The 27,823-nt window shown below is 41.6% G+C and overlaps 1 protein-coding gene across 1 annotated transcript; it reads right to left on the bottom strand.

Annotated features, from left to right (window-relative positions):
- LOC121615571 (protein APCDD1-like) lies at positions 1-23,070 on the bottom strand. Its single transcript, XM_041949952.1, has 5 exons — positions 22,688-23,070; positions 16,406-16,589; positions 15,608-16,133; positions 5,258-5,579; positions 1-3,565 (listed from the first exon to the last, which is right to left on the bottom strand). Exons 1-5 carry the CDS (start codon positions 22,734-22,736, stop codon positions 3,111-3,113), a joined length of 1,536 nt encoding a protein of 511 aa, XP_041805886.1. The 5' UTR covers positions 22,737-23,070; the 3' UTR covers positions 1-3,110.
- Positions 23,071-27,823: the final 4,753 nt, after the last annotated feature.

The following is a 27,823-nucleotide window of genomic DNA, read 5'->3' as shown; positions in this document are numbered from 1 at the left end:
CAGAGTGATCATGTAACTGCATCCGTACAAAGAAAAAAAAAGTACATATAGATCAGCACTGACGAGTATCAATCCTTTAATCCTATACATGTATCCAGTTACAAAGGCATTTCTTGGAGCCTAATACAGCTTCTTTAGTCTGGGAACAAGATTCTGCACCACCAATGGTACTAAACCGCCTGTAATGAAATTAGTCATTTAGTTTTCCATTGCAGAAATGTTGAGTATGCTGTGATGTCCTTTCTCTGTTCAACACAGTCTGAAAGTTCTGGTATGACAGAAGCTTGCTGGTAAATTCCCAAACAGGTACCGATCCGCGACCCAGAGTCCAGTGACGACCTCTGTAGACCAGTGATGATGCTGCAGAGACCTTCAGTGAGACTAAACGAGAGGAGAGCTGAAGGGTGCTGATGCTTTGCCACATCTGATGACCTCAATCCCACAGAAGGTACTTTGAACTTATTCTACTCCAACGTTTAGAAACAACCTTGAATCTTTGTTATTTCACTGGTTCCTCACTGAAAGACTTCAAGGAGCTGCACAGTTTGTTTCCAAATGTTATTTTAAAGCACCAACTTGTGTTGCAGAGACATTGTTTTATGTTAAATAATATTACTCCAAATGGTGCTAACAATGCTAACAAAAAAAGAGCTAAGATGCAACTAGCCCCCAAATGTTTGTTTGTATGTATGTATGTATGTGGGTCCCTTGCATGTAGTCCATTAACTGAGAAAACTGAAGCAGTGAATGCTTACAAAGCACCAACAGTTTGATAAATCTTAAACGCAAAGCATTTTAATAAAACAAAAGCTTTTTTTTTTTTTTAAGCGATCAATTGCACATAAGACTGGGCAATAATTCAGTACTCTGATTTCTCGGTGCAGTGGCACGCAAAGGTTTGAGCACCCCTGGTGTGTTGTTACTGTGAGTACAAGATGAGCTGTTTTCCAAACAGCATGAAGTTAAAGATGAAACGTTTCTTTAATATTTCAAGTGAGATTACATTTTTTTTTTTTTTATTTCTGCCTTCTACAGTTTTTAAAGTTTGTGCGCCCTGCATGCTCAGTATTTAGCAACACTTCCTGTAGCAACTACTATAACTTGTAACTTTCTATATTCAGCTAAGAGTTTTCGCCCATTCTTCTTTGCATAAGGCTTCTAGTTCTGTGAGATTCTTGGGCTGTCTTGCATGCACTGCTGTTTTGGGTCTATTCACAGATTTTTTGATGATATTTAGGTCGGGGGACTGTGAGGCCATGGCAAAACCTTCAGCCTGTTGAGGTACTCCATTGTGGATTCTGAGGCGTGTTTAGGATCATTATCCTCTTTTAATCTTCAACTTTTTTTTTTCTTTTTTACAGCCACTGGCTGAAAAATGAGCCCAAACAGTTGGAGAGGTGGTCCTCATGAAATTCTGCACCCTTTTTCCTCCAAACATAACAATGCTCACTGTGGCCAAAAATTCTCTTAACTTCATCAGTCCACAGGACTCGTTTCAGGCTTGTTTAGATGTTCCTTTGCAAACTTCTGATGCTGAATATTGGGGTGAGGACACAGGAAGTTTTCTCCATGAAGGTCACATTACACCTCAGAGTCTGTTCAATCTTCATGAAGCTCTTTTGCAGTCAAATAGAGAGATTGTCTCTCTAGCAATCTTACAAAACTGTGAGAGATTTCTTGTCCTTCCAGACCTTAATCTGACCTCCACTGTTTCTGCCATTTCTTAATTACATCACAAACAGCCACATGAAAAGGCTTTGCTGTCTTCTTACAGCTCCCTCCTGCTTTGCAGGCATCAATTATTTAAATTTTTAGAGTACTTGGCAGCTGATTAGAGGAGCTCATGGCTGCTAATTGTTGGGACAAGGTTTGAGGAGTCACAGTATTTATAAAGCTTTGAAATTTGCATACTTGGCTTTACTGAATGACTGTGAACAAGCCGCAGCTCTAACAAGCTGATTAAAGTTGAGACTTTGATAAAAGTTATGGCTTTTGCATGATGCTCCTTTTCACTCTAATACTGGACAAAACAAACATGGTGAAGAGAAAGTTTCATCTTTAACTTTATAAACTTACCTAACATTAACAGAAGTTTGACCAGGGATGCCAAAACTTTATGTACCACTGTATGTACTGGAATCATACTGTGATGATATTATGTGACAGTTTGGCTAAATTCTGCTGCTTATTCAGTGATTCCAAGAAAATTTATTAAAACTTTATACATTTTACACTTGTGAGAAGCATTTTGTGCATGTAGAGCAGCATAAACAGTGAATTAATGTGATTATTTTGCTTTTCCCCCCCCCCTCATACATTATTATTACAAACCAGTCATTGCCCAGTCTTAATACAAGTTTTTACAATGTCTTCAATTGATGAGGTTGCTCATTTATATGCATTTTCCCAATCTGAGCATGACATAATTTCAAAAGAGCCCCAATGGAAACAAGGTCAAGAGTCGGCCAGTGAAGATGCAGCTAATCTGATCAGAGAGGGAATAAAAACGTCTCTTTTTAATGGAAGATAACTTCCAGCAGATGAGTTTTATTGTATCCAAAATAACATGATCTTAATGTGGAGAAGAAGAAATAACTGCTGCTGAGTTGACTGTACAGTAAGGCAATATTTCAAGAAAATGCTTTAATATAAGTAGTGTAGTTCCCTTTTACTGTAAACAGTGACTACCCACCAGCACATCTCCTCCAGAGGGGAGCTTCTTGTCAAGAGTTCATTTATAGAAAACGCTTCCACACATCAAATCGGGTCTCTTTGCAGTACCAAGAAATGACCTGATAGTTGTAGGTAAATACACTGTATAAAACATACTCTCGGGTCTGTGTGTATATATAGACATCTTTGTATATTTGTGGAAACACAGACTGGTTGGTCTTTGGTTCCACTCTTAAAGTGCAGTTTCTGTGGTGCAGCAGTGTCGAGTCTTTGGTAGCTGGGAAAAGGTTCAGAGGACCAGGGCACCAGTTTTCATCCTCTTTCACATCAGAGGAGTGAAAAGTTTAGCGTTGCTGCTGAAAAGCGGCCTCCCTGTCTGCTCTTGTAATCCACACTGTCTTGTTGTGTCTTTATGTAGAAAAAGGCCAGACTGCTTTCTAGCTTTGCCAGCAGAGGAGCAGACACGTGACGAACGCGGCGAGAGCCACAGCGACGTGTTTCTGGCCTCCTCTGTGCCGCCCCGTGCAGTCATTGCGGTCCAGCAGAGGCGGGTCGACTCGGCCGCGGTCTGACGGCTGGCTGCTTGCTGAGCACTGCACCAGGGGCATCTGGTAGGAGGTGGCCCGCTTCTCCGGCCGGTCCGGGCTGGAGCCGTCGCTGGGACGCTGGCCGTTGTAGAGCAGGTAGCGGCCGTGGGCGTCCTGCTCCATGCGGAAGAGCTCGTACTCTGTGTGAGGCAGCCGGATGCCCAGCGCCACGCAGCCGTTGGTCACGGTGACGTCCTGCTCCACCCCGACCTGCCAGGACCCCTGCACTCCGCACTCGTTACCGTTGAAGACGTTGAGGAGGGAGGTGGTGGCTAAGTCCATGGGAGTCACTCTCATGTGGTTCACTGGAGGAGGAAAGACATGAGAAGACCTGTTAGCAGCAATCATCCTGTGTTTGATGACCTCTAGATCCTGATGTAGTGCTCAGGGTGGAGTAATTACACCCTGATGAACAACAAACTCTCAAGTTTCAGCTGGATGAGTTACTGGAACAATGTTTTCTGCTTATTTTTGTCATTTTGACCATCGTTTATGATATAATTCACCAAGATAATTGCAAAGATCTGGATAACGATGGCCATTAGGAAAGAAACACAAGCAGTCAGACAGTTCAGCCAGATTATATAAACCATGTTATTTAAACTTGAGCTGGTAATGACCCATTTAAAGTAAGTGCAATACATCAGAAGTTGAATCGAGATGTCTGTGTGGTGAAATTATTTACATTCACTTTTGTTTTCTCTTCCAAATACATTTTGATTTTGAATAAAACTCGTGATCATCTAACTGCTCGTCTTTGTTGCACCGTCACGCTTTTTTAAAAATAAAGTCATCATGTTCCAAGATCTCAGCAATTGACTTGATGAGTACGATGTGGTTCAGAAACAAGAGCCAGAAACACAAAAACAGGAGGGAAACGGCTAGAATGGCTTCGTCGAGCGCTCACACTCTTCCTCTCAGCTCATATTATCTCACATTTGTTTAAACGACCTGTTGTGGTCATGTGATTGTTTCTTGGCCGGGTGCAGTAACTTCCTGGATTCTCTGCTGGTTGCCTGGCATCCTAATGATGAAGGTAAGACTCCAGGAAGTCACTGTGTATAATCTGAATTTTTTTGTTTTTACACTTTGGCTTTTGTATGGATGAAACAAACCAGGTTTAACACGTTTTAAGGAGCTTTAGATGTGATGGAAGGCAAATTTTACTCTCTACATATTTACCATACAGGCTTCTCTTCTAACTCTCTGCAAGAAGGCAAATAAACACATTGTCCAAAATGCCAGATACAGTTAACTTGAACAGAAATGTACATGTACCATAAAAAAGATAAGTAGAAACATAGTTAAGGAAACAATGGGCTCATCTGAAATTCCGACCTAATGCACTATTGCGTATGATAAAATAGTACATGGCATTTTTTTTGTATGTGAATTAAAGTGAATTACAATTTAAGTGTAAGTGCAATCATTATTACGATGATGATTGCTTAGATAAGGGATTACTGCAAATGCCACGAGCGGTGAGGTTGGTTGGTTGGCACGGGTTACCACGGTGACGCATCTCCAAGGAGGCTCTCAAAAACCGCTGTGCGTGTCACTTCCAGGCTCACGAGTATGTTTGAACAGGCACATATTACTATTTAATGACACAAAAGTACATTGAATGATAGTACACATGTTGAGTGTGCAGTGCATAGTGTGGAATTTCAGACAGGCCTAATGCATCCTGTACTGCACTATAATGTGGAAATGGTTGCCATGATCACCAGGACCATTAGGAGCACCTGTATAGTTTGGCTTCTAAATGCATACGTGTCAGATCTATACGATAGAATCCTGTTGCTATGGCTGCTCCACTTCGTGCTGGGGAGCAGACTGGTCTGAGTATGATTTTGTCTGAAATGCTGCAAATCCAATCTGCTCAAAGGTGTTTTTATACAGCAACAAGCAGAAAAAGCATGAACACAGCCTGAAGCTTTAAAGAAGAATTCACTATTGAAGAAAAACTGTAAGACAAGAAAATATCAAGCAGTTACCTTTGAAGACAAACTCCGTCCCGCCCATGACGCGGGTGGAGTGCAGGCCTCGGCTGTAGCGTCCGCGGGCGTAGATGGTGAAGGTGGGGTGTTTGCAGACGGGGTCAGAGTAGTGGTAGTAGTGGCCCTCCCAGGTGTGGTTGTTGTCATGGAAGATGAAGTGGCGGGTGAGGAAGAGGACCTCAGGGCGAACTTCGCAGCGCTGGCTCACCCACTGACCGTACAGCCCGACGGTCAGGTCGGCCCGCGGCGGCAGGATGGGAGGGTGGAACTCATCCGAGCGGTAGATGATGCGACAGGCGATGCAGCCGTGGTCATGATTCTGGGACAAAAGATCAGGGAAAGGTGTGATGATGAAATATGGCCAATTGAAAAAGAAAAACTTCGATTCCAAAGGGGTTGGGATGTTCTGTAAAACAATAATAAATAACACAGAATGTGATAATATGCTGATCCTTTTTGACATATAATCAACTGAAAACCTTACAAAGACGATATATGTAATGCTTCACCTCATCAGCTTCATTGATTTTTGTAAATATAAACTTATTCTGAATCTGATTCAGCAACATGTTTCAGATAGATAGATAGATAGATATACTTTATCTATCCCAAGCTGGGAAATTTCAGTGCAGCAGCAGCATTACACACAGTGAAATAAGTGAAAATAAGACTATAAAGAACAAACTATACATAATAAAAATATAAAAATAGCGAGCAGTAAAAAGATTATATACATAACAATAATAATAAAATAGCAAAGTAGTAAACAGTAGTAAAAGTATTGCACAAAAAAGAATATCAAATGCAAATGAATATCAAAAGCAAATGGCAGTGAAAATAAAGTGTACCGTGACTGTAAGAACAAACTATATATAATAAAATATCGAAATAACAAGCAGTAAAAAATTATATACATAATAATAAAATATCAAAAGCAAACAGTAGTGGTAAGTTGTATTATTATTATTATTATTATTATTATTTTCAGCTGTTATTGTACAGTGTAATGGCATGTGGCAGGAAAGATTTCCTGTATCTGTCCCTTCGACAGCGGAGACAAGTTGGGACAGGAGCAACAAAAGACTGGGAAAGATGTGGAACGCTCCAAAAACACCTGTTTGGATCATTCCACAGGTAAACAGGTTGATTGGTAACAGGTGATAGCATCATGATTGGGTATGAAAGGAGCATCCTGGAAAGGTTCAGTCGCTCACAAGCGAGGATGGAGCGAGGTTCAACACTTTGTGAACACATGATTGTATAAAGGACGTTACTACATGGACTCAGGAACACTTCAGAAAGGGTTAGGGTAAATTGGTGAACACAGTTTGTTTGTAAATGATAAAACTAATTTATGTTTTACAAAAAAATGTTTTAGTAATTTTAAGTAGTTACTCTTCAAACTGCAATTAATTGTCACAAAGTACCTCAGAAATAAAAAAAAACTTACTGTTACATCACAAACTTCTCATACATGTCCTGCTTCATTTACACAACACTTTCAACAAAATTTATTTAAGTATTTGAACACACACACAACTAAAACAACGTAAACTTTAAAGTAAGATCTAAGAATAAAAAATGCCACTACTGCAAATATTACCAGACCTGTTGATATTTAACTAAAACATTAGTATAATGTGACGACTGCGAGCAGGATATTAAAGCCACTGTGTGAAGGATTTGTCATGTTTCAGTTTCAGCACCTCCTAACGGCAGCAAGCACCGCTGGACTCCACTCAAAGCAATGCACGGGTTTACACTGAGTTTCCACTGAGACTGGTTTCAACAAACAAAGTGTCTGCCGTCAGATTAATCCTGAAAGGTGCCATCATCACATCCAAACTCTACAGGAAACGTGCTGTCAGTGTGGTAAGAGACACCAGAGACTGACTGGTATCACCAATAGCGACAGAGATTAGATATTATCTGGTGACGATAAATCAGCTGATTGCCTTTTTTTTTTCTGTGTGTGTGTGTGTGTGTGTGTTACATAAACGCTTCTCATACACTAAGTTCTTTGTTCTGTTTTTGGTCTCTGTCAGCTCCTGAGGGAAATATCTGGAGCTTTTTAAAGCTGAGGAGAGCTGCAGAGTCTCGTGATAACCCTCTGTGGGTTCATGACTCATATGAGCCATCGTGAATATAAAAAAATATTGATTGTAGCAGCTTTTAAAAAAAGACAGACTAAGCCTGGAATATATGTATAAAACAAAAACACACAGCAAAACAGAATAAAACCAGAAACTATGATTATTATGACAATAAGTTTATGTTGAAATAAAGGTTTGATTAAAAAAAAAGACAATTACTTTACATTAGCAAATCTATTACTTTGTGAGAAAAAAATACCAGGTTTTGTTACATTGCTAACTAAAGACAGTAAAATGTGACGAGCAAATTACCGTGAGCAGTAATTTTGGTAAGATTTTCCAATTTAGCACCTCCTAGTGGTCGAATCAAAGAAGTCAGCACAGAAATGTAGACGGTTGCTTTAACGTTAATGACTGAATCTTGTTGATGCCAGCAACAGATTTATTATCTATTATCAGCATGTTTACCACTTGGTGGGTGATTTTTCTCACTGAACCAGACTCATACTGGATTTTAAATGCAGATACTGATATCAAGACTTGGGATTTTTTTTTCACATTAACATTAACATTAACAAAAAAAAAAAAGAAAAAAGAAAAAATACTTTAAAAACATTTTAAAAAAGCGAACTTCTCTGTGGTGGACAAATTATATTATTGAGTTTCTGCAATAAAATTTCTTGTCATATATCGGCTGACAAACACGCTTATTGATATATCTGTAATATCAGCTAACGGTACCAGCTGGGCTGTAATAGATGCAGCAGTGTAAAAGCTCATTTTTACAGTATAGGTAACACAATCCCATTTAGAGATGAAGATTTCATGTGATAAAATCAATCAGCTGGTGAGGCTGTGTTTTGTTTACTCTGAGCTGAAGTTCCCTCTGAGCAGATCCAGTCATGTGAAATCTGTCAGTGCTGGAAGCTTTTTTAATCCATCATCAGTATATTGTGTCATGAAATTCACATAAAGGACTTCTGGCGTCTGTTCAGAGGTGAAGGAGGAAAAGCTATTTCCTTCAGTCTGAACCTCTTGAGTGTTGGAAGCCAGACAAGGTTCCAGCATTTTCTCAGGGCGATCACATCATTTGACTGTAAAAGACAGATGTCGGGTCCAAGCAAAGCCGTGACAACAGGAAGTCACACAGCGAACAGCGAACTGAACTTTCACGCTACTCACAAACAACAGCGGGATGTCTTTCAATCACGCTCATAATGACAAAAAACAGGGGCTGCAAGCCTGTAAATGACCATTAATCATATTCAGGTCATATGATGTCTGCTTGAGCGGAGCCCCGCAGCAGCATGTGATCATAGTATCCACAGACAGGACAGCTGTGGGCCTCTGGCTGGAGAAAAGACTTCAGGGCCTGACGCATTCAGAGCTGGAAACCTTCACGCTGTATTCCACAAAGTCTCTTCCAAAGACCGAACTCCAGGGAGGCGCTGGAGTTTTCTGTGATTTGAGGGTGGTCAAAATTTAAGACCTAACCTCCTCAACCCAATCACTCTTTTCCCAGACAACACTGTGTGCGCATGGGATTTATGGGGAGCTAAAAAAAAAAAAGAAACAGAGAACGGTGGAAGTAGGAGGAAAAAAGCGGGAGTATCACTACATGCTGCAGATGAGATAATCCCAGAGCAGCTCCAGAACCGCCTCAGAGTGAGAGGTTAATGGGACGACGGGAAGGGAAGCCTCCTGCGATTCCAGCTCTGTGTGTGTGAGGGCACAGTGTGTAGCTCTGCACCGTTTGTGCCTATGAGTAAGACATGCAGCAGGGACAAAGATATAAATACAGTACGCAGAGAGAGAAATATGTGCGCATATTTCAGCACACATATATGTGGGGATGCAAGACAAAAAAGGCGGAGGTGGGAGAGTTTATGCTGCAGGTGTGGAAAACATGTTCCAGATCTGCAGGAACTTTGAACATGTAAAACACAGACAGCCTGTCTGAGCTGAAAAAATTAATTACCCGACTGTGAATGTGTCTCCCACCTTTGTCATGGCTTTCAGAAGGACACAATTCAGTAAAATATTTCTATTTATAAAGCAAATGAATTATGATAAGATTGGCCACTGTAATAAATAAATGAATCATTTTTAGTTTCCTGATACTGTTTGATTGAAAGTGTTGTATGTGCATATTTACTAAAAAGAGCACTGCACTTTGCCATCTTGTATTTGACTAATGCTTAATTCTATTCTCTTTTTATGAGAGTATTAACTCTAAATAAATGCAAAGATTCAATGATTTCTAATTTGAAAATGGTTTTCCAAGAAGCTCCTGTTGGTAACCTGAGAGACAAAACCCAGGGCAAACAGGCAAGCACGAGCTGCTGCTCGTTAAGCCCCATATTAACTAAACCGAAGGTGGTTCAGGTATCGACTCCTCTCTCGCGTCATCTGGACTGTGGGGGCTGGCGAGAGAAGAGTAAGTCGGTAAAAAAAATCAGCCTGAAACCGTAAAAGTGGAAAGTGAGCCCAGAGTATAAAAAGGTTAATATGTCAGTTTGTAATCGAGCAGTAATCACCACAGCTGAGCGCTGAAGCCAATTCAGAGGTGCCCGAGGCGAGCTTTACACAACCCAATACTTGTACAATTATTTGCATGTTGCAAATAAATGTTTTACTGGTGCTGTGACACCACTCTGATCCTGAACAGTCGGAATAATGATTAAAACCAATTCATGGCTTTTACTGGATGAGAAGATGTGAAAAAACAAAACTGCGACTAAAAAGGAAAAACTACTGACTTCCACTTCTACTTCAACATTGTAAATATGCTAATCTAGCGGAGAGTTACTCGAGAAGGCTGACTGCGCTCTCTACAATAAAAATGAGGCTACATCCAGCAGCTAGTTAGCACAGCTTAGCATAAAGACTGGAAACAGGTGGAACAGCTAGCCTGGCAGGCTCATGAAGACAACGAAATGTGCTTAAACACACAAAGGTGTGGCCAATATTTCCAAAAATGTCAAACTATTTCTTTAAGGTTTCACAGATGTGTGTTTAGGTGTGTGTTTGACTCAACTCTCTCTGGTTTAAACTCTTGGTTATGGTGCTAGAGAAGTGCTAAACTGAACTCCAGGGGTGCATTCACTTCCACATGAGCACACCTCTGTTCACTAAGCCTCACATCTGGTCTAAAAGAAGTCTGATTAACTAATTATCAGTTAATCTCACAATTTTCCTAATGCCTTCCTATTGAAAAGACAGCTTGATAAATGGCTAAAAGGAGCATCAAAGAGTCGCCGATCATTTTTTCTGTCCATCGACTAAGCGTCTCAGCTCTAAACAGGATCAGGAAGGTGACGCTGAACAGCCCACATCCAATAAGAGAAAGTGATGCTACAACAAACCAGCCTCAGATTGAGCAGGTGAAAGCAAGCTGTTCTCAGCTTTACATTTTAACAGCACAACACATTTGTTTGTTTGTTTGTTTTTTGCTATTTGCCTTCTCACAGCACAAAATATACAACTTCTACAAGCTTGTGTTGCAATGAACTGTTGGCTCTTCATGCGGTTAGCAAAACATTTTATGCCCTGACTGGAACTGAAGAAAAATGAGGAAATGAAGGAGGACATTACTGCACTCGCTTCATATAAATTACATTTATTAATTTTATTTTTTACGGCTACATTTGGCTGACACTTTGGTCTGAACCAGGAGACAAATGAGCTACAATCCAAACCACAGTACATCAAGTAGAATTAGAAGTCAATTCAATTTGTCTGGCGGCCATCTTTCATTTGGGCATTTTGAGGATTACCACCGCAGTTCAGGGGGAGATGATGTCCAGAAGCAAACATTTTACGAAGAACAGAAACTAAGTCAAATTTAAAGTTAGAATATGCATTTTTTTTAAATCCCTGTCAATAATCGCTCACACCTCACTGGGAGTGTGTCATGGTGTATTTATCTGCAGAGACTCTGCCCTCTGCTGGTGCTTTCTTATATTGCCGTGGTCGGGACATTTCTGGGCTGCAACCTTTGGACAGTGGGTGTGTAGCCAGTAACGGTGCACAGGTTAGGTCAGGACCTTATAAAAGGTAGCCAGACCGGAAGCAGCATGCAACTAAGAGGAAGCTGTGCAAATGGTGGAGACAACACTGAAAAAACAAAAATACTGTACAGCAAAGCAAAATGCAAGGTGGACAACGCTCGTCCAGAAACGAGGGTAAGTCTGGGGCTGGCTAATGAACACTGAAGGAGAGGAGGGTGATGAAGAGCGAAGCATAGTTTTCTGTTTGACACCTAGGTAGCAGTGGTTTGTTAGCTGTTCCTGCAATAGTAACTTGCAGTGTACGTACAGGCAGCACGCTTCTGGTGGCGTTGAACTGGGGACAGGAAGTTTGGATGTTGTGTGTACAAACAGTAACTGACGATTGCATCTTATACCTTTAAAACGCTTTTTAAAAAACCTTCTGGTGATATCAAAGACACTACACGCATGTTTTTCTATGTTGGCATCCTGAAGGCCAGCATCTCTCCTGAAAGACAACTTCCCTGAAATTCATAATAAGAGTCTTATCATATAGAGAACATATATCAAATCAGGAAAGCATAACAACTGAGTGTCTGCATGAGGGATACGAATAAGAACATGAACCACCCAAACACTTCACCAACAACAACAACAACATAAAAACACAGATGCCTTCTTAACAAGGATCATTATCAAGTGGTCACTTCTCTGCCTCAGTGACGCAGCAGCGAACCAGGCGACAGAAAACACAAGAAGCAAACTTTAAAACAAAGTCTGCTGCCTTGCTCTTGCATCACTGCTGAGATCCGCCCAATAACCACAAATGAACATGCTGGCACCAGCAAATGTTCTGGACTGGGACCAGTTCTGGGTACACTGCTTAAGATTAATGGATTGGATAGTCACCATGGCAGTAAAAATCCCCAAAAAGAAACCATTACAACCTCAAGAGATGGTTGGATTTAGTGCTTTTTGTGTAGGAAGGAGTGAGGTATTTTCTATCACTGTTTCACCAAAAAAGGGGGGTTTAAAATATAATTTACTGTATGTGCACAGTTGATGACCAATGGGGCCCAAAACTGACCAAAACTATAAAATTAGTCAACATTTCTGATGCTCAAAAATACCCATAATGCAGGCTTGTATCATTATAGAAGCGTACTACCAAGCTTAAAGGGCCAGTTCACCCAAATTCTAAAATATTTCCACACCAGCAAAGCAGGCAGTTTTGGATCTATGTGCTGAGGTTTTGAGAAAATTGCTTTTGAGATTTCTGCCTCCACCTGTAAAAACAATGGAGGTGAATGGAATTTCATTTAGTTCAAAAAAAAAAAAGATTTAAAGCAGTATTTATCAATTTTCTAGCAACTTGGGGGCAGTGCAACAAAAAGTACAGTTGATAATACACTCATGTTGGCAAATATTGCACACCCAGCAGATGTGGAACAGCATTAGCATTCATATGAAGTCGTGTTTCCGGCCACTCAATGATTTTACACGTCAAAGTCTGTTCACAGGTCTTGGGGACTACTGCATACTGAATGTGGAAAAAAAGTTGTACAAAGCCTTTTCACCAACATTCAATCTCCTTTCAGCTCTATTTATGGTCTCCACCAACTCCCGAGCAAAATATGTGGCTCTTTAGCTGCTAAATGCTCCGCTGTGGTAACCAGCTAGCCACTAACTTTGCCATTTGGCCCGATGTATAAAACAGGAACTATGAGCTGAAGGACTATGAAATGCTTCAAAGAACTGAGCAAAACTGCAGAGTTCTCTGACAATTCTATGAGTTTGCCATCACAACAACACTTTTCACTTAAACAGATATTAGTTAGTACAATTTCAACAGCATGATATCTTCACAAACAATACTCATATACCCATGGTCCAAAGAATACACTATTAACAGTTTATATTGGAACAGCTTTCTCACAGAAAAATAGTCCCTATGAGTAACTGGGGACACTGTTTCAGGAGATAAAAGTTGTTGCTGAATTAGGTAAATTATGTTTTAAAGCTTTAAGCACCACAATCAAAATCTCATTCATTTCTATTTTATTGGGGTGGCAGCAAAGTAAATAAGGAAGTAAAATCAAAACGATCTGCATGATTAGACCCTTTAAAAGGCAACGCTGCGATTATGCTTGACTCGTACTGCAACTGAGGAAGTGCACCTCAAAGTGAATCACAGCTCGCCCAACACCCCGACTTCCTTTTCATTCAGAAAAGACCGGGGAGAGAAAGAGCACATGCAACACTTTGATTTGAGCCTCAGGCATGCATGAAATCAGACCTGGTATGCGCTCGCTGGAATAATTCATATGGCCGCATGATTCCAAATTCTAGGAATACCACATGTTGATCGCTCCCAGAGATAGGCCGGGTTTCACGTTGCGCCTCTGTGGGCCAGAGGGGCTTATGGAAACCAGCTCTGGTCATTATAGCACCACGGGGGAGCTTGTCTGATCAGAGCTCCTCACTCCACACTCTGTTTACATACTGATCAGCAACACCAAGCCCCCTCATCCCTATACAAATGGATGTTTATTTAGACAGCGGACCTGAACAGGATTTCATTGTAATCTCTGTAGAGGGCGACAGTGAAAACATCACTCTAGGGTTTCACTCAGCAGGGAAACTGCTGTTCAGCAGTGTAAATAGAGAAATTACATCCCATAAGCACAGTGGAGGAAAGAAAGGGCTCTTTCTTAACACGAGATTTGGGAGATGAAATCAGAATGTACATAGTTTCTGGTTTCTACAAGTGCTAATGTCAACCACAAAAGGGCAGGATCATTGACACATACACTGATCCTACATCAGATTGGGATTAAACAGTATTTGTCTTGGGTAGCTGTTTGTTGCCATTGACAGGTGGCAGATTGTATCGCAAACTGTGAGAAAATTACTTGATATTTCTGCATTATTCACTTTACGTTTAGCATCCCTTGTTTTTCCTGATCAGTCGATCACTTTGATGCCTAATTAGCAATACATGAAGACTTAGTTTCAAATACTATTTTGCCCAGGTCGCCTCACAGCCCTGTGTAGGCTACGCTTAAGATAAAACTCATGCAGTAACCCGGTTCTTCGGGTCAGTTCATGCTGTTTCTGGTGTGTGTGGTCTTTGCGGTGTGGAGGGTCGACACAGTGGGAGTCAAGTTCAGCAGAGGTTCTGCACCGGGCTGCGTGCTCAGGACAGAAAACAAAACTCTACCTCTGGCCTCGTTGTGCCTTCCAACCAACACAAAACGCAGCGTTCGCGGATGGGAAGAGTTCTCATCCTGGTTGCTGCACAAGTGGCTCCTACTGGTGAGTCTGTCTGCAAGCTTCCTCAGGTTAACAGTGATGACATCTGCAGTACGCAGGGACTTTTAATTCTGCAATACTAGAAAACAAAATCTACTAAAGACCTCTACAGATACCACTATTAATTCAGATGTTCTCACTAATTAATGGTTGCAAAGAAACGTTTACCTGCATCACATGTAACAGGTGGGACAATGTTTACGGCCTCTATGAAGCTCAAACAAAGATTGATTTTTGCTCACCAGCCATGCCGAGCACCTCCATGAAGCTGCGCTCTAAGATGAATGTAGCTATCAACAAGTTGAAACGTCTACAATGACAATGCTAACAAGCTAAAGTTAATGTTAGTGTGTTAGTGTATTATGTCTACCATGATCACAATCTTAAATTAGCATGTTAGAATGCTAATATTTGGTAATCAGCACAAAATACAGTTTATCATCAAAGTTATAAAATGAATCCTGAGGGGGGCATGAATGTGAGTACCAAATTTCCAAAGTTGTTTTCAAAATTACAAACTTCAACCCCATAGGCATCACCAAAGTCCCAAGTACGATACATCGTCTTCGAACTATGAATGTTTGTGCAAATTTTTAACAGCAATCCATCCGGTAGTTGTTGAGATATTTTAGGCTGAACCAAAGTGGTGGGCCAACCAACAGACAGCCAGACATCCCCAGAGTCAAACCGCTACCATGGCTAAAAATGTGCGCAGAGATGAGAAAAGTCTAATTTTGTGCTGCAGAATTCATTTCTTTTTCTCGTTTCCTGCTCCGGTAATCACCTCACGACCACGTGGAATTATCTTGTGATCCTTTGGGAGGGGAACCAGCAATCTACAGAATTACAGCAGCTCAAATTAAACCGACGTTTTGGTTCTACGGAGCCTCTGCAGCCACGTTTACCCCTCATCCCTCTGAACTCTAATTAAGAGACGATCATTAGGGACTTACCTTGGCGTTTTGCAGGGCCATCTGGTAGCTGGATGGCTTGTAGTACAGCCTCTGGGACGGCTCGGTGTGGATGTCTCCTAGAAACAGCTCCTCAACCAGGTGATCCAGATTGTGATGCAGGTACTGCTTCTCTACCCTCAGCAGCTGCAGCTCATGCATGGCAAAGTTAAGCTCCCTGGAGCAGTCGAAGCCGCCCTCCTCGCTCCACAACTCGTAGATCACATTAGGCTCCCAGGGGCCCTTCACGGCCCCTCTGCAGCTGCGGTTGAACCTCTGGCTGAGCTCTTTGGCCACGGTGGCTGTGTGACAAACCATCTGGACGCGGTGGAGGTGGTACTCCGCCTCAGTGCCGCCGCGGATGATCCAGGAGGCCTGACGTAGGCGCAGGCGACCCCGGATCACCAGAGTGTAGGTGGGTTTGGTGCAGTGGTTGTCCTCGTAGTAGAACTGGTTAGCCTGGAAGGTGTTGTTGGAGAAGAAACTGTAGGAGCGCGTCAGGAACTCCGGGCCTGGTCTCACCTCACAGCTGCAACAGAAAACAGAGATCAGATCAACAACATGCAAGACTACCTGCAGGTTTCAAGAAATGTCTGCAGTGTTGTTACAAACAGAACATGCAAAAACAACTGGATGGTCTTTTAAACATCTGTGAAAGGAAGTAGCATATCAACTAAACTATTTTAGGTCACATGCCATGTACCCTGGTTTAAACATACAGCTGTACTGGATTATGTATGTCAAAACTTGCTATAAAGCAGATGCACAGAAACAAGAGGGCATAAATCCATAGCTGCTTACCTGGTGGACACCCAGTGACCCTCTACGTTTGGAGGCATCTGCACGGTGATTCGGGCTCCATTGTGAAGGTGCTTCAACATGTGTTGGCACTGCGAGTCTTTGACCAGCCGGCCGAAGGTTTTCTCCATGGAGAGACGGCTGGACCGACCGTCTGCGTAGTGAAGAGAGGAACCTTCAGCCCAGCCTGTGGGAACAATAAGACACAGAGGGTTTATCTCAGGGGAGATTTCAAAAGATTGTTGTCTTACAAGGCAACATTTCAGGATTCAAATGGTATTATTACTAGAATATACAGAAATCTTGAATAGATACATGAAGAAAAAAACAAACACAAAAAAGTATAAATTTAAAGACAACCATTTATGCCCTACGTGCCATTCACTGATGGTGAAATGTCAAATAAACAACTAAAGAATGAGTTTAGTTTGGCAGAGCTTGTTTCTTCAGATCTTTACATCCTATTAAATGAAGCGCAGCTGCTTTTAAAGGCAGCTAATTGGACAATTAAATACACTTCTATCAAATAGAAAAAGTTGTCTTGTTAGTTTTGCTCTCATGCATTCACTCTGCTTGTTCAGTCTGTCAGACCTTTTTGAAGTCTTCACAGGGTTTTATTTAGTCGTTTTAACTCATGTCATCACCCGCAGATTACAGGGCTTTATCAGGGACCTGCAACACCTGGTATGAGTCTTCATGGGTTAATATTAGCTGAACATGCCATGAAAAGGCAAAGCTTAGATGTCCAAGTTGAGGAACCGATGGGTGGCTTTCTGCTAAAACACACAACAAACTCTGAAATCAATCTGCAAACAAAGTTAAATAAGGACGAGAGCAGCATTGACATTTGAAAACTCTCAGCTCCCACCCTGCCCACGTACCGTCGATGCACCACATGAAATAACAATACCTTCAACAATGGGCTGAGCTTAAGGGGATAAAATATCGGAAATGAAAGCATTTCCAAAGCCTGCAGCCAAAGAAAAGCCTTCAAGCTCACATTCCAGCGAGGATTTATTCCATATAATACCCTAAATATCACCAGAATCTACCTTGAAATATGAAGACTTTGCCTTAAATTCTTTTTATTGGACCCGACTTGCCTGGCTATATCATTTAACGCCTTGGAATGCCGCTGCGGTTGCCTCTGTGCTTTTAATTTGAGACTAATAACACAGAGGGAGGAAAAAAACATCTGATTATGAGAAGCCAAAAGCTCCATGAAGAACAAAGCTCCATCCAGTTGTTTTACACTCAGCAAGGCAGCAACTGTGTGTGTTAGCCGAGGCTTGTGTGTAAATCACCACATCACAGCGCTGCTCAGTGGAAACACTGGACAGTGGGGAGACTTGATCCCCCGACTCAGCTGGTGGCATTAGTAACGCTGCGCTGCTGGCTGGAGCTGTGTTAAAATCAAAGACAAGCCTTCACAGTTTGCTGCATTTTATGTGAGTGTGTGTTTATGTGTGTGTGAGGCCTTTTTTTTTGCACCTGCATGTCGGGCCTGAACCGGGGAAAGACCCAGAGCGGCTGCAAACTCGCTTTCACTTGTTTTCACAGTGGTCAGAGCAGAGACTAACAGTAAGTGTGTGCGTGGATTTAAAAGGAAACCTGGCGAGATGTGTAATGCAAACACACTTTTAACCTTACTGAGGTTTCCGCCAGTCGAATCGCACTTAGGGTTTAGCAGCAGGTGGATTTCAGCGTAGGACACACACACTAATGTGCCATATTTTCATACTCAAGAGACTAATATATGGCTGTATGCATGCAATAAATACACAGAAACTCAAGGAAAAGTATTAAGGTCCCGTCAGCCTGACACAAAACACCAACTGAACCAACAAGAGTCAGTAAAAAAAAGTAAAAATGATTCTTTTATATGATGCTGATAACGATTTTAGACTGACGTTTTTAATCTCCATTCCTAGCGCCTGAAAAAATGTTTTTTTTCTTAGAGGCAATAAACCCCACTCACATACATATTAAGTATAAGCATAAGTGTGGAATGATTTTGTGGATTTTGGTGTAGATTAACACAAGAACTGGAAGATGAGAGGAACTGAGAAGAAGGTACATTTGAGGTGAGATGGAAAACTCAGCGCTAAACCCTGGAAAGCTCCCAAGAATCAGCCATGTTGGATTAAAACACCTCCTGATACCAGTTCTGCAACAGATATTACGAAAACGTTACAGACGCTGATGATAAGATGGTGAATTATCTCCTGGCTCTTCCGCTGCAGCCTGCTAGGGATTCTGGGTAATGTATGCTCTGGATATCTTGAGGAATTCATCTTATTTGGCTGTTTCTGATCACAGATGTAAATGAGGCGCTTCTGTATCTCATGTTACACTGTGCAGCAGCGACACACCTGATCCAGAGTCAGCCGCACCAGGCCAAGACTTGTTTAAGATCCATTTGTAAAAATAAAAATAGAATGAAACATGAGCTTTTTTTAAGAGTAATCTTAAACACAGCTACAAATCTGTTTTACGGAGAGTTTTATGACATCGAAGCCGAACGAGAACTCAAAATGGAAAACATTTTTTCGGGGGAAATAAGTGAGGAAATGATTAAAAAGAGGTTGTGTATAGTCTGTTTGAAAAAATACTTTTTAAAAAGGCGTGTCATACGACTCCTTCTCCGCAGATTTAATGAGTGTTGAATGTGTGAGTGGTGGGAGTCTCCTCCAATAGTCTCCTTTAAAACAAAAAAACGACTCTCCCCTCATTACGGTAATAATCAGAGCGGCTGGACTCGAACCCTCTCCGGTCCCTGGCTGCTGCTGCTGCTGCTGCTGCTTTCCCAAACTGCTGCTCTCTATCTAAATCAAAGCATCCACAAAACTCCCAGACCCCTAAACCACAGAGAACATTTCCAGTTGGCCCAATCCCACCGGTGAGGTAACAGCACTGGGACCCCTGACAAGCAGAGAGACTCCACATCGTTTATGAGAAGAGAAAAATCCAGAAGTGCCAGAGCGGAGACCAGACAAAGGGCTGTTCTTTGTGTTATCTTAGCATTTGGCAGCGAGCATGCAGGACTTGAACGGGGTACAGAGAATAACACTTATGAAGGAACTGGTGCTTGAGCACTTTTACTTTGGAAGACTTTCTCCTTCACTGGATCTCAGAGGGAAATATTGTACTTTTTGTAATCTAAAGCACATTTACATGACAGCTGTAGTTAAGAGTTAGTTTGTGCATTCAGCATGAAGGTCATTAAATATTGTTTTTGTAGGGCAACAAGAGTCCACAGCCATGCTAGCAGCTCAGTGAGACGGGCTCAGCGGAACTCTGACCTGAATGCTAGCATGCATGCTAACAGACAGTCAAAGAAAGGGCAGATATGAGCCCAGGAGGATGAGAAAAACTCCACAAAAAACAGTATGAGCTCAAGAGTCCACATGCTACAAGATCTGTGAGGCTGTAGCATGTGTAGCCTGCTGATGTCAGTTAAATGCTAACATCAGCATGCTAGCATCCGCCAGGCAGTCAAAGAAAGGGCAGATATGAGCCTAAGAGGATGAGATCAGCTAAATGCTAACATCAGCGTGCTAATGTGCTCCAGCCTTGCTACAAGTTGTGTGAGGCTGTTGCATGCTGATGACAGCTAAATGCTAAAATCAGCATGTGCTAAAAGGGACAATGCTAACACATGGACGTTTAGCAGGTATAACATTTACCCCTTTATCATCTTAGTTTAGTGTGCTAGCATGCTAACATTTGCTTATTTGATGGGAATGTCATTGGCTTGAAGGTATTTGGTCGTACAGACAAAGAAGGCTATTGAACAAATGTTGGCACTTGATGGTAAGCGATCACCGTAGCTATCACAACACATCCTTAAGACGTGTTTAGGGTTTATCCTCTGTGCACCATGAATGTCTGCACCAAGTTTAATGGCAGTCCATCACAGTTGTTCAGATACTTCAGTCTGTAGCAAAGTGGCGACTACAACTCCATGTCAAACTCCACCAGTTGATGAAGATCATGTGATAGAATTAAAAAGTCAAGAGCAGCTACTAAATGAACCTCGAGGAGAGATTGTTAAGGCTCCATTCTTCACTATCAGCGTTCTTCCTGCAGGAATGAGTATACTCTTCCTCCACTGAATGAATCACCACTGAGACCCTGCTGATGCAGAGGTGGGACCTGCTGGGCTGCATGACAATTAGCATCACTTGTATCAGCTACATCTGTCTTTCCTCCATCTTTCCCCTGTTGGCTTATTCGAACTTGTGACCGTTCTTTCTTCCTGTTGCTGCAGTTCGCCTCCGTTCATCAAATTTATGTTGACATGATTTCTAAGAATGCTTCCCTTGACATCAAATTATTTTTTCCGATTTTCTGACTGATGCCTCTACAGCAACAACACTCACGACTACACCTTTGGATTTCTGCGAGTCGTCTCATGTTGCTTTGAAAACTCACACATCGAAGTATTGATGGCCAGAGAACTGAAGCATGGTAGCAACTGGTGTTTGTAACAGAGGCAGACTGACGTTCAAGACTCACATTTCTTACACTGACACTGGAGTTTGTGTTATTTCTATCGTGGAGATGCCTTTACAGTCCATCGTTTGTTTTAAATCCCACTGACACAAACCTGTTTCACTCATTCATGTACTACATTTTGCGTTTTGTTAGCTATATGCATGCAGCACACATGCAACACATACACTGCTGCATGTATGCATGTACATACAGCATATATAGAAACATAATCTTTCGCCTGCATGCAAAAATATAAACACTCTGAAAAATTGAGTACATAAATGTTTTATGGGCTGCATTTTTTATGGATTTTTGACTGTTGAATTCAAATGTGTTCTGCTGTTATCCTGCATCTGTGTGACAGGATCTGACATTTATGTATGAAGATTAATTAATCCAGTGACGTTTACTTTTCAAAATGTAGCATGATTTTATAATTACTGTTACCTTTGATAGCAAAGTTTCATTATTTAACTGTCAAATAAGCCCCAGCACATGTCAAAGCTCCTTTGTAACCACATTTTAGTGAGAGGTGTTAAAAAATGTTTCCTTGTGTTATGTGTTTGTATTAAAACTGATGTGTAATTTAGAGACTTTTTCCAGTTTTTCTTTTCTAGCTCTAAATCAGTATCAGCCTCAGAGAAGCACGATCGGTTTGTGATTGAAAAGATTTAAAGGCTTTTTAATGAAGCGTTTTAATTATCTGCCAATTTTGCCTAATTCCTGGACCGGCACTGACCAAAATGTGAGACACACTCCCATCTAACTTTGCAACCAGAAGGAAAGAAAAATTCAAACATCAAAATGAATATAAAAAGTAGCTACTACTAGAACAAACAGTTTATTCATCTTCTTGCTTTGCAATCTTGCAAACTGCTGGATATTTACAGGTGTAATGAAACTTAAAGAGCCTCCTGAGGTCTTACAGATTCATATCAGTGTAAAGGTGATGTACGAGCAGCTCCGTGTTTCTTTCTGTGTCTTTTTTAAACTTTGCTGTTTAACTCTCTGAAGGCTCGCTGAGGTTTTCTCCCCCTAGTAAATTTACAGCACACACTAATCTAGGCTGACAGTGCATTTTCATTGCCACTACGAAAGGCTGCAATAACACACCACTTAATTGAACGTTTGATTCACTTAAACACACTTAAGGATAAGTGCACTCCAAAATCTCGTTTTATCTCAACCCGGTCATTTGAAGTTGCAGCCAAATGTTGCCTTCCACTGTCACTGGCAGCAGATGGATCGGGTCAACTGCAGTCCCATAATCCTCCGCTGCTCAGACAGGGTTTTCGTCAGGAATGGATGTTTTAAGTGGCTCTTAACTCTCCCACTGCTTTCATCTGCCCTGCAGCCCCAGGGAAGCTTTTTATTGCCTTTTAGCCTCCAAACATGTACATTGCTGTGGCATAAGGGATAACTTAGCCAGAATATTATTATAATTATTATCCCTGTTGGACACACAGACACAAACACACAGCCATGATGGTCAACAGGTGTGCTGAGGTGAAGAGAGGCATGTAAGGACATTTAAACTTCACTCAAGAAGTAGAAAACATCTACAAATCTACTGGAATTTCTAAAAATAAAGAGAGAATTTAGATGATCTCATCCATTTTTATGTTAGAGCTCAATTTTGTGCAACAAAAAAAAAGCACAAAAAAGACTGTAAAAGCACTCTGTTTTCCATGCACAAGTGTTTTTCACTCATTTTGGAAAGTCCCTCAAGCCTCCGCACTTGCTGCACCGCATGGATCAAAACCAGCTCGTGTTAAAAAAGTTTCTCACCCAAAAAAGCAACGAGAAGCAGAGCAGCTGCCGGCCCCATTCCGCACATCGAGGGGACTGAAACGAGCTTCGCTGGTCACTCCGGGGAGATCAGGGCTTCCTTTACGCAGCGTCCTGGTTTATTCCGACACAAATCCTCACATTCTGTATCCAAAGCGTGGAGGAGACACTGCCGTGATATCCGAGCATCATAGGAAACACACCTCCGCTTCGCCGGAGAGGATAAAACTCCCGCTGGACCTGAGCTCCGAAACAAAGACTGGCATCTAGAAAACGACGCAAAGTCCAAAGTTTGTGACGTGACGCGCTGGGGGAGTTGAAACGCTGTCGCTCTCTGCTGAAATGGAGCAGCTCGGTCGCTTTTACGCGCGTCCTCTGTTCGTCCTGCGTCCTGGAGGAGCGTCGGTGCGTGTGTTCAGACTGGACTCAACCCCCGAGACTCTGCAGAGGTTTTAGGGGCGTGGAGTGTGTGTTGAAGTTTTCTCCCTTTAGGTGCACACTGCAAAAAAATATCGCCCATGTGTACAAGGTGCGAGTGTGGACCCTGGAGACGTTTTGAGTCTCAAGATAATTAAAAATAATAACTAAAGTAACTTTCATTTAACTGCTACCTACTGCAAGGCTGGTAAGCAGCATCAACATTATATCAGCACAACATCACAGAGCTAAATCTATGTGTGTTTTAATATTAACTCCCTTAAAATGAGACTTTACAAAATCTCCAAACTGAAAACTGAATTTAATCTAAATCCCCATGCATAACTTTCCCACAGGCTTTGAGGAAAAGCAGATTTTAACTCCATATGTGACTTGGTAGAGTGACATTTTTTGCAGTGGAGATATTTTACCTATTCATGTTGTTCATAGGGTAAAAACTTGCTTTGCTTTTTAGAAAGCTCTTCTTTCCTCCTAAATATTTCCAAACTGAAATGCCTTGAAAAATCATAATCCTACACAAATAAATTATCTTAGAAAGATTACTATAATAGCACTTTAACTTAACCTTGAAATTCTGTAGCTTATAATTATATCCCAGTCTACCCAGAATACCTGAGGTGTGTTTTGTTTGTGTTATTTACAATAACCCACCTTTTTGTGCACAAAGCCCAGAATGATTCTGGCGTCTTCTGAGAGGTAACCAGTCTGATACTGAACCAAATGTACACAGGCACAAACGTGGTAAAACTGACTCGAGGTTTTTGCCCTGAATCTTGTTGATAGAATAGTGAAGGGCTGTCAGATTAAAATTTTAAAAATGAAGTTGTCCGAGGGCAACGCTGGTCCTTTCCTGTTGAGGCTTCGTTCATTTCGTTTGCGTCCAGCATCCGGCTTGTTATCTTTCATGGTGAATGCTGCACATTTTTCTTGACCGTCGCTCTCAAATTATACACCGTCACATCATAGCCTGCCTGCCCGGAGGGAGGAACAACAACAAAGGATCACACAGCATTTACCTTCCCAACACCTGTTGTGTGTGTTTCAGAGACAGACTGAGAGAGAGAGAGAGAGAGAGAGAGAGAGAGAGAGAGAGAGAGACCTTGGCCTTGAGTTTCTAACTCTCTGTCTCTTTCAGCTTGTGGTTCTTTGCTGTCGTCTCTCTGATCTTTTGACCCTGAGGCGAGAGTCTCCAGCTCCTCTTCAGCCCCTCTGACACTGAGCCAGCTGTGTTAGAAATGATTTCAAAAACTGATCGGATCTGCACAAAAGCATCCAACCTAGTTTCTTCCTTCATGATACTATACAGTATTTTCTGCTAGCTTCAGCGTATGGTTACTGATCATCAGCCTCACAGCTTCCAGTTTCATGCAAACGTTTGCTCCCCCCGGTTATAATGTAGGTTACTGTGAATAGTTAAGTGAATGAAAGGTGGGCTGATCTCCAAAAGGTGTAAAGTTACAGATGAAACATTCTCTTAGACATTTAAGCAAGATTAGTGGGGGGTTTTTTGCATGTATATATGTATTTTTTGTGCAAGCTCCTCTAATCAGCTGCCAAGCACTCTGAAAATTAAATTAATTGATGCCCACAAAGCAGGAGGGAGCTGTAAGAAGACAGCAAAGTGTTTTCATGTATCTGTTTCATCAGTTTGTAATATATTTAAGAAGTGGCAGATAACAGAAGCAAGTCAAGCTGAGGTCTGCAAGACCAAGAAAAGTTTTTGAGAGAACTGCTCATAGGACTGTTAGAGAAGCAAATAGAAAAAAAACACTGCAAAAGACCTTCAGGAAGATTTAACAGACTCTGAGATGGCGGTGCACAAATCAGAAGAAAACCTTTTCCTCAACACAAAATTCATCATCAGAAGTTTGTTAAGGAACATTTAAACAAGGCTGATGCCTTCTGGAAACAAGTCCTGTGGACTGATGAAGTTAAACTGGAACTTTTTAGCCACAATGGGTGAAGTTTTGTTTGGAGAAAAAAGGGTGTAGAATGTCATGAAAAGAACACCTCTCCAACTGTTAAACACAGGGGTGGATCGATCATGCTTTGGGCTCGTGTTGCAGCGAGTGACACGGGCAACATTTCACTGGTAGAGGGAAGAATGGATTTAATTAAATACAAGCAAATTCTGGAGGCAAACAACCCGCCGTCTGTAGAAAAACGCTGAAGATGAAAAGAGGATGGCTTCTACGGCAGGATAATGATCCTAAACACACCTTGGATGCTTCAAGAAGACCAAATTGAAGGTTTTGCAGTGTCCCTCACATTCTCCCGATCTGAACATCGTCAAAAATCTGTGGATAGACCTCAAAACAGCAGTGCATGCGAGACGACCCAAGAATCTCACAGAACTAGGAGCCTTTTGAAAGGAAAACTGGGTGAAAATCCCCCAAACAAGAACTGAAGGACTCTTAGCTGCACACAAAAACCCTTTACAAGCTGTAATAGTTGCCAAAGGTGGTGTTGCTTAGCACTGGCTATACAGGGTGGCCAAACTTTTGCTTCTCGCCCTTTTCCGTTTTTGTGATTTTTGCTCAGCTCCCTCTGGAGCCTCAAAAACCTTCTGGGCTTTAGGTCTTGCTTTTGAATATTTCTCTCAGTGGAAACATCAAAAAGCTTTAAGAAGACCCGGAACAAGCCGTTACAAAAGTAGGACTGCAACCAGTGAATATTTTCATGATCAATCAATATGCCAGGTCAGATTTAAGAAATATTTGTTAATCATTTCATCTGTACAACGTCAGAAAATTGTGACAAATCGAGTCATTCGTAAGTCAGTAAGTCATTAGTAATTTATTTGTTTTCTGCAATTTACAGAGAAATGCATCAATTCTTGAACGTGTGAATATTTGGAGTTTCCATCAGTCATGTTGGCTCAGAATCTTTATAATACTGGAATAAAACAATTTTTCCACTTTAAAGGTCCAGTTTATAGGATTTAGTGGCATCAAGTGGTGAGGTTGCAGATTGCAACCAACTGAACACCCCTCACTTCACCCTCACCCTTCAAGCATGTAGGAGAACCTAAGGAGGCCGTGAAAGTCGCGAGAAATTACAGCACTTGTGTTTGTTTTGTCCATTCTGGGCTACTGTAGTGGTGGTGCAACATGGCTATGCATGTCTTCTATTCCTGCCATATTCTTCTAATAGATCTGCCTACATTTTACATCTGACTTTAACAGGTACTTCAGGGGACAATTGTGTTAAAATGCATTTTTCCTTATGCATTGAGTTTTCTTTCAGTCAAGACTTTTATGGTCAGAAAAAAAAGTTATGTCTCAAAGAGCCAGACCATTTTTTGCAGTGTAAAGTTTGCATCCGTGCTTTCGCATATAGAGAATTGATAGTGAAGGAAGCTCCGGTGTACACAAAAACAGTATTTCATGTGCTTATCCAATAATCCTCCAATCCTTAATCAGTCGAGCAATCCTCCACTGAGGGGGCTCTAATTAATTTCTATTGTCTGCAGTCTTAACCCTCACGGCTGCCTCCCTGTATACGCTCCATGGTATTTGCTCTTTTTCCTCTAATCCTGGATCCACGCTCTGGGAGAGTGACTCCAGCCCTCCTCTCTCGCTCTCAGTTCCTTCTTTTCTCTGGATCCGGAAAAGCCGCCAAGCGAGATCCGGACAAACAGACTGATGGGATTTGCAAGAAGCCCGGAAGGGGTATTAATAAGAAGTCTGTATAGAGGAGACGCTGGAGGCAGGGAGGTGAAACTGGGCGGCTTGTTCTGGTGTGCTGACCCCTGCGTTGTCCTGTGGCTAATCAAAGCATCACTGCACCCTCTTTGTGTCGCTGCAGGAATGTGGTCTATGAGAGGTGGAAATAAGACTGCTGTGATTGTCAAAAGGCTCAAAGGGACAGTAAAACCAGTGAAAAACTTGCACCCAGTATGTTTTCATCACATTTCCTACAGGGAGTGTTGATATTATTTCATAAAAAACTCAAATGGCACAACTTGATTATGATTTTGCCTGCAGACGCCGAAACTTGTTATTCTCTTTTTCAGCCATCAGGGATTTTTCGAACATGCTTTTTGCATTAAGCCTTTGTCATCAGTGTCCCTAAACATGTCAGAGCAGATGAATGTGAGTGGGGACATTTCAAAGCTGCTGTCTCGCTGTTTCTCATTAAGGCCGTGTTGTGAAGAACTGGATGACTGTGCTGTTTTCTGTTTGCCTCTGTTTTCATGTCTCCCCGTAGACGTTTGTGTCATTTCTGGAGAGTGTTGTAAAAGGCGGAATGAGAAGGGAGTGGCACACACTGAGCATAAAACTCACACTGAGTTATGGGATGTTAATTGTTTAACTGTTTATTGCTTGTTACTGTATATCAGCCCAGAGGAGTCGCTTAGATTACTGACTGCAACAGCAATGTGTTTTCAGTGATATGTTAGCATCATCTTCAGCTTAACCTCTTCAACCCTGCTGACTTACCTGGTGGGTCAACCATGCTGTACAACCAAACTTTGCTCTAAACCACAAGATTTTATTTGAGAGCGTAAAGTTATGATGCACGAGACCTCTAGAATTGTTCCATTTAGTGGGATTGTGCAGCCATGTCAAACATGTGGTCTCAGCTCTGGGTGTTTAATGCAGTGTAAACATCTTATATAGGTTCAATGAAGATCTGGAACCAGCTGATACAGAATATGTTATATGATAAAAACAAAAACATTACCGTTCATTTGGA

This window comes from Chelmon rostratus, chromosome 12 (genome assembly GCF_017976325.1).
Source record: "Chelmon rostratus isolate fCheRos1 chromosome 12, fCheRos1.pri, whole genome shotgun sequence".
NCBI lineage: Eukaryota > Metazoa > Chordata > Actinopteri > Chaetodontiformes > Chaetodontidae > Chelmon > Chelmon rostratus.
The sequence above is the reverse complement of the archived record's forward strand: the minus strand, read 5'-3'. Positions and strand labels throughout refer to the sequence as shown.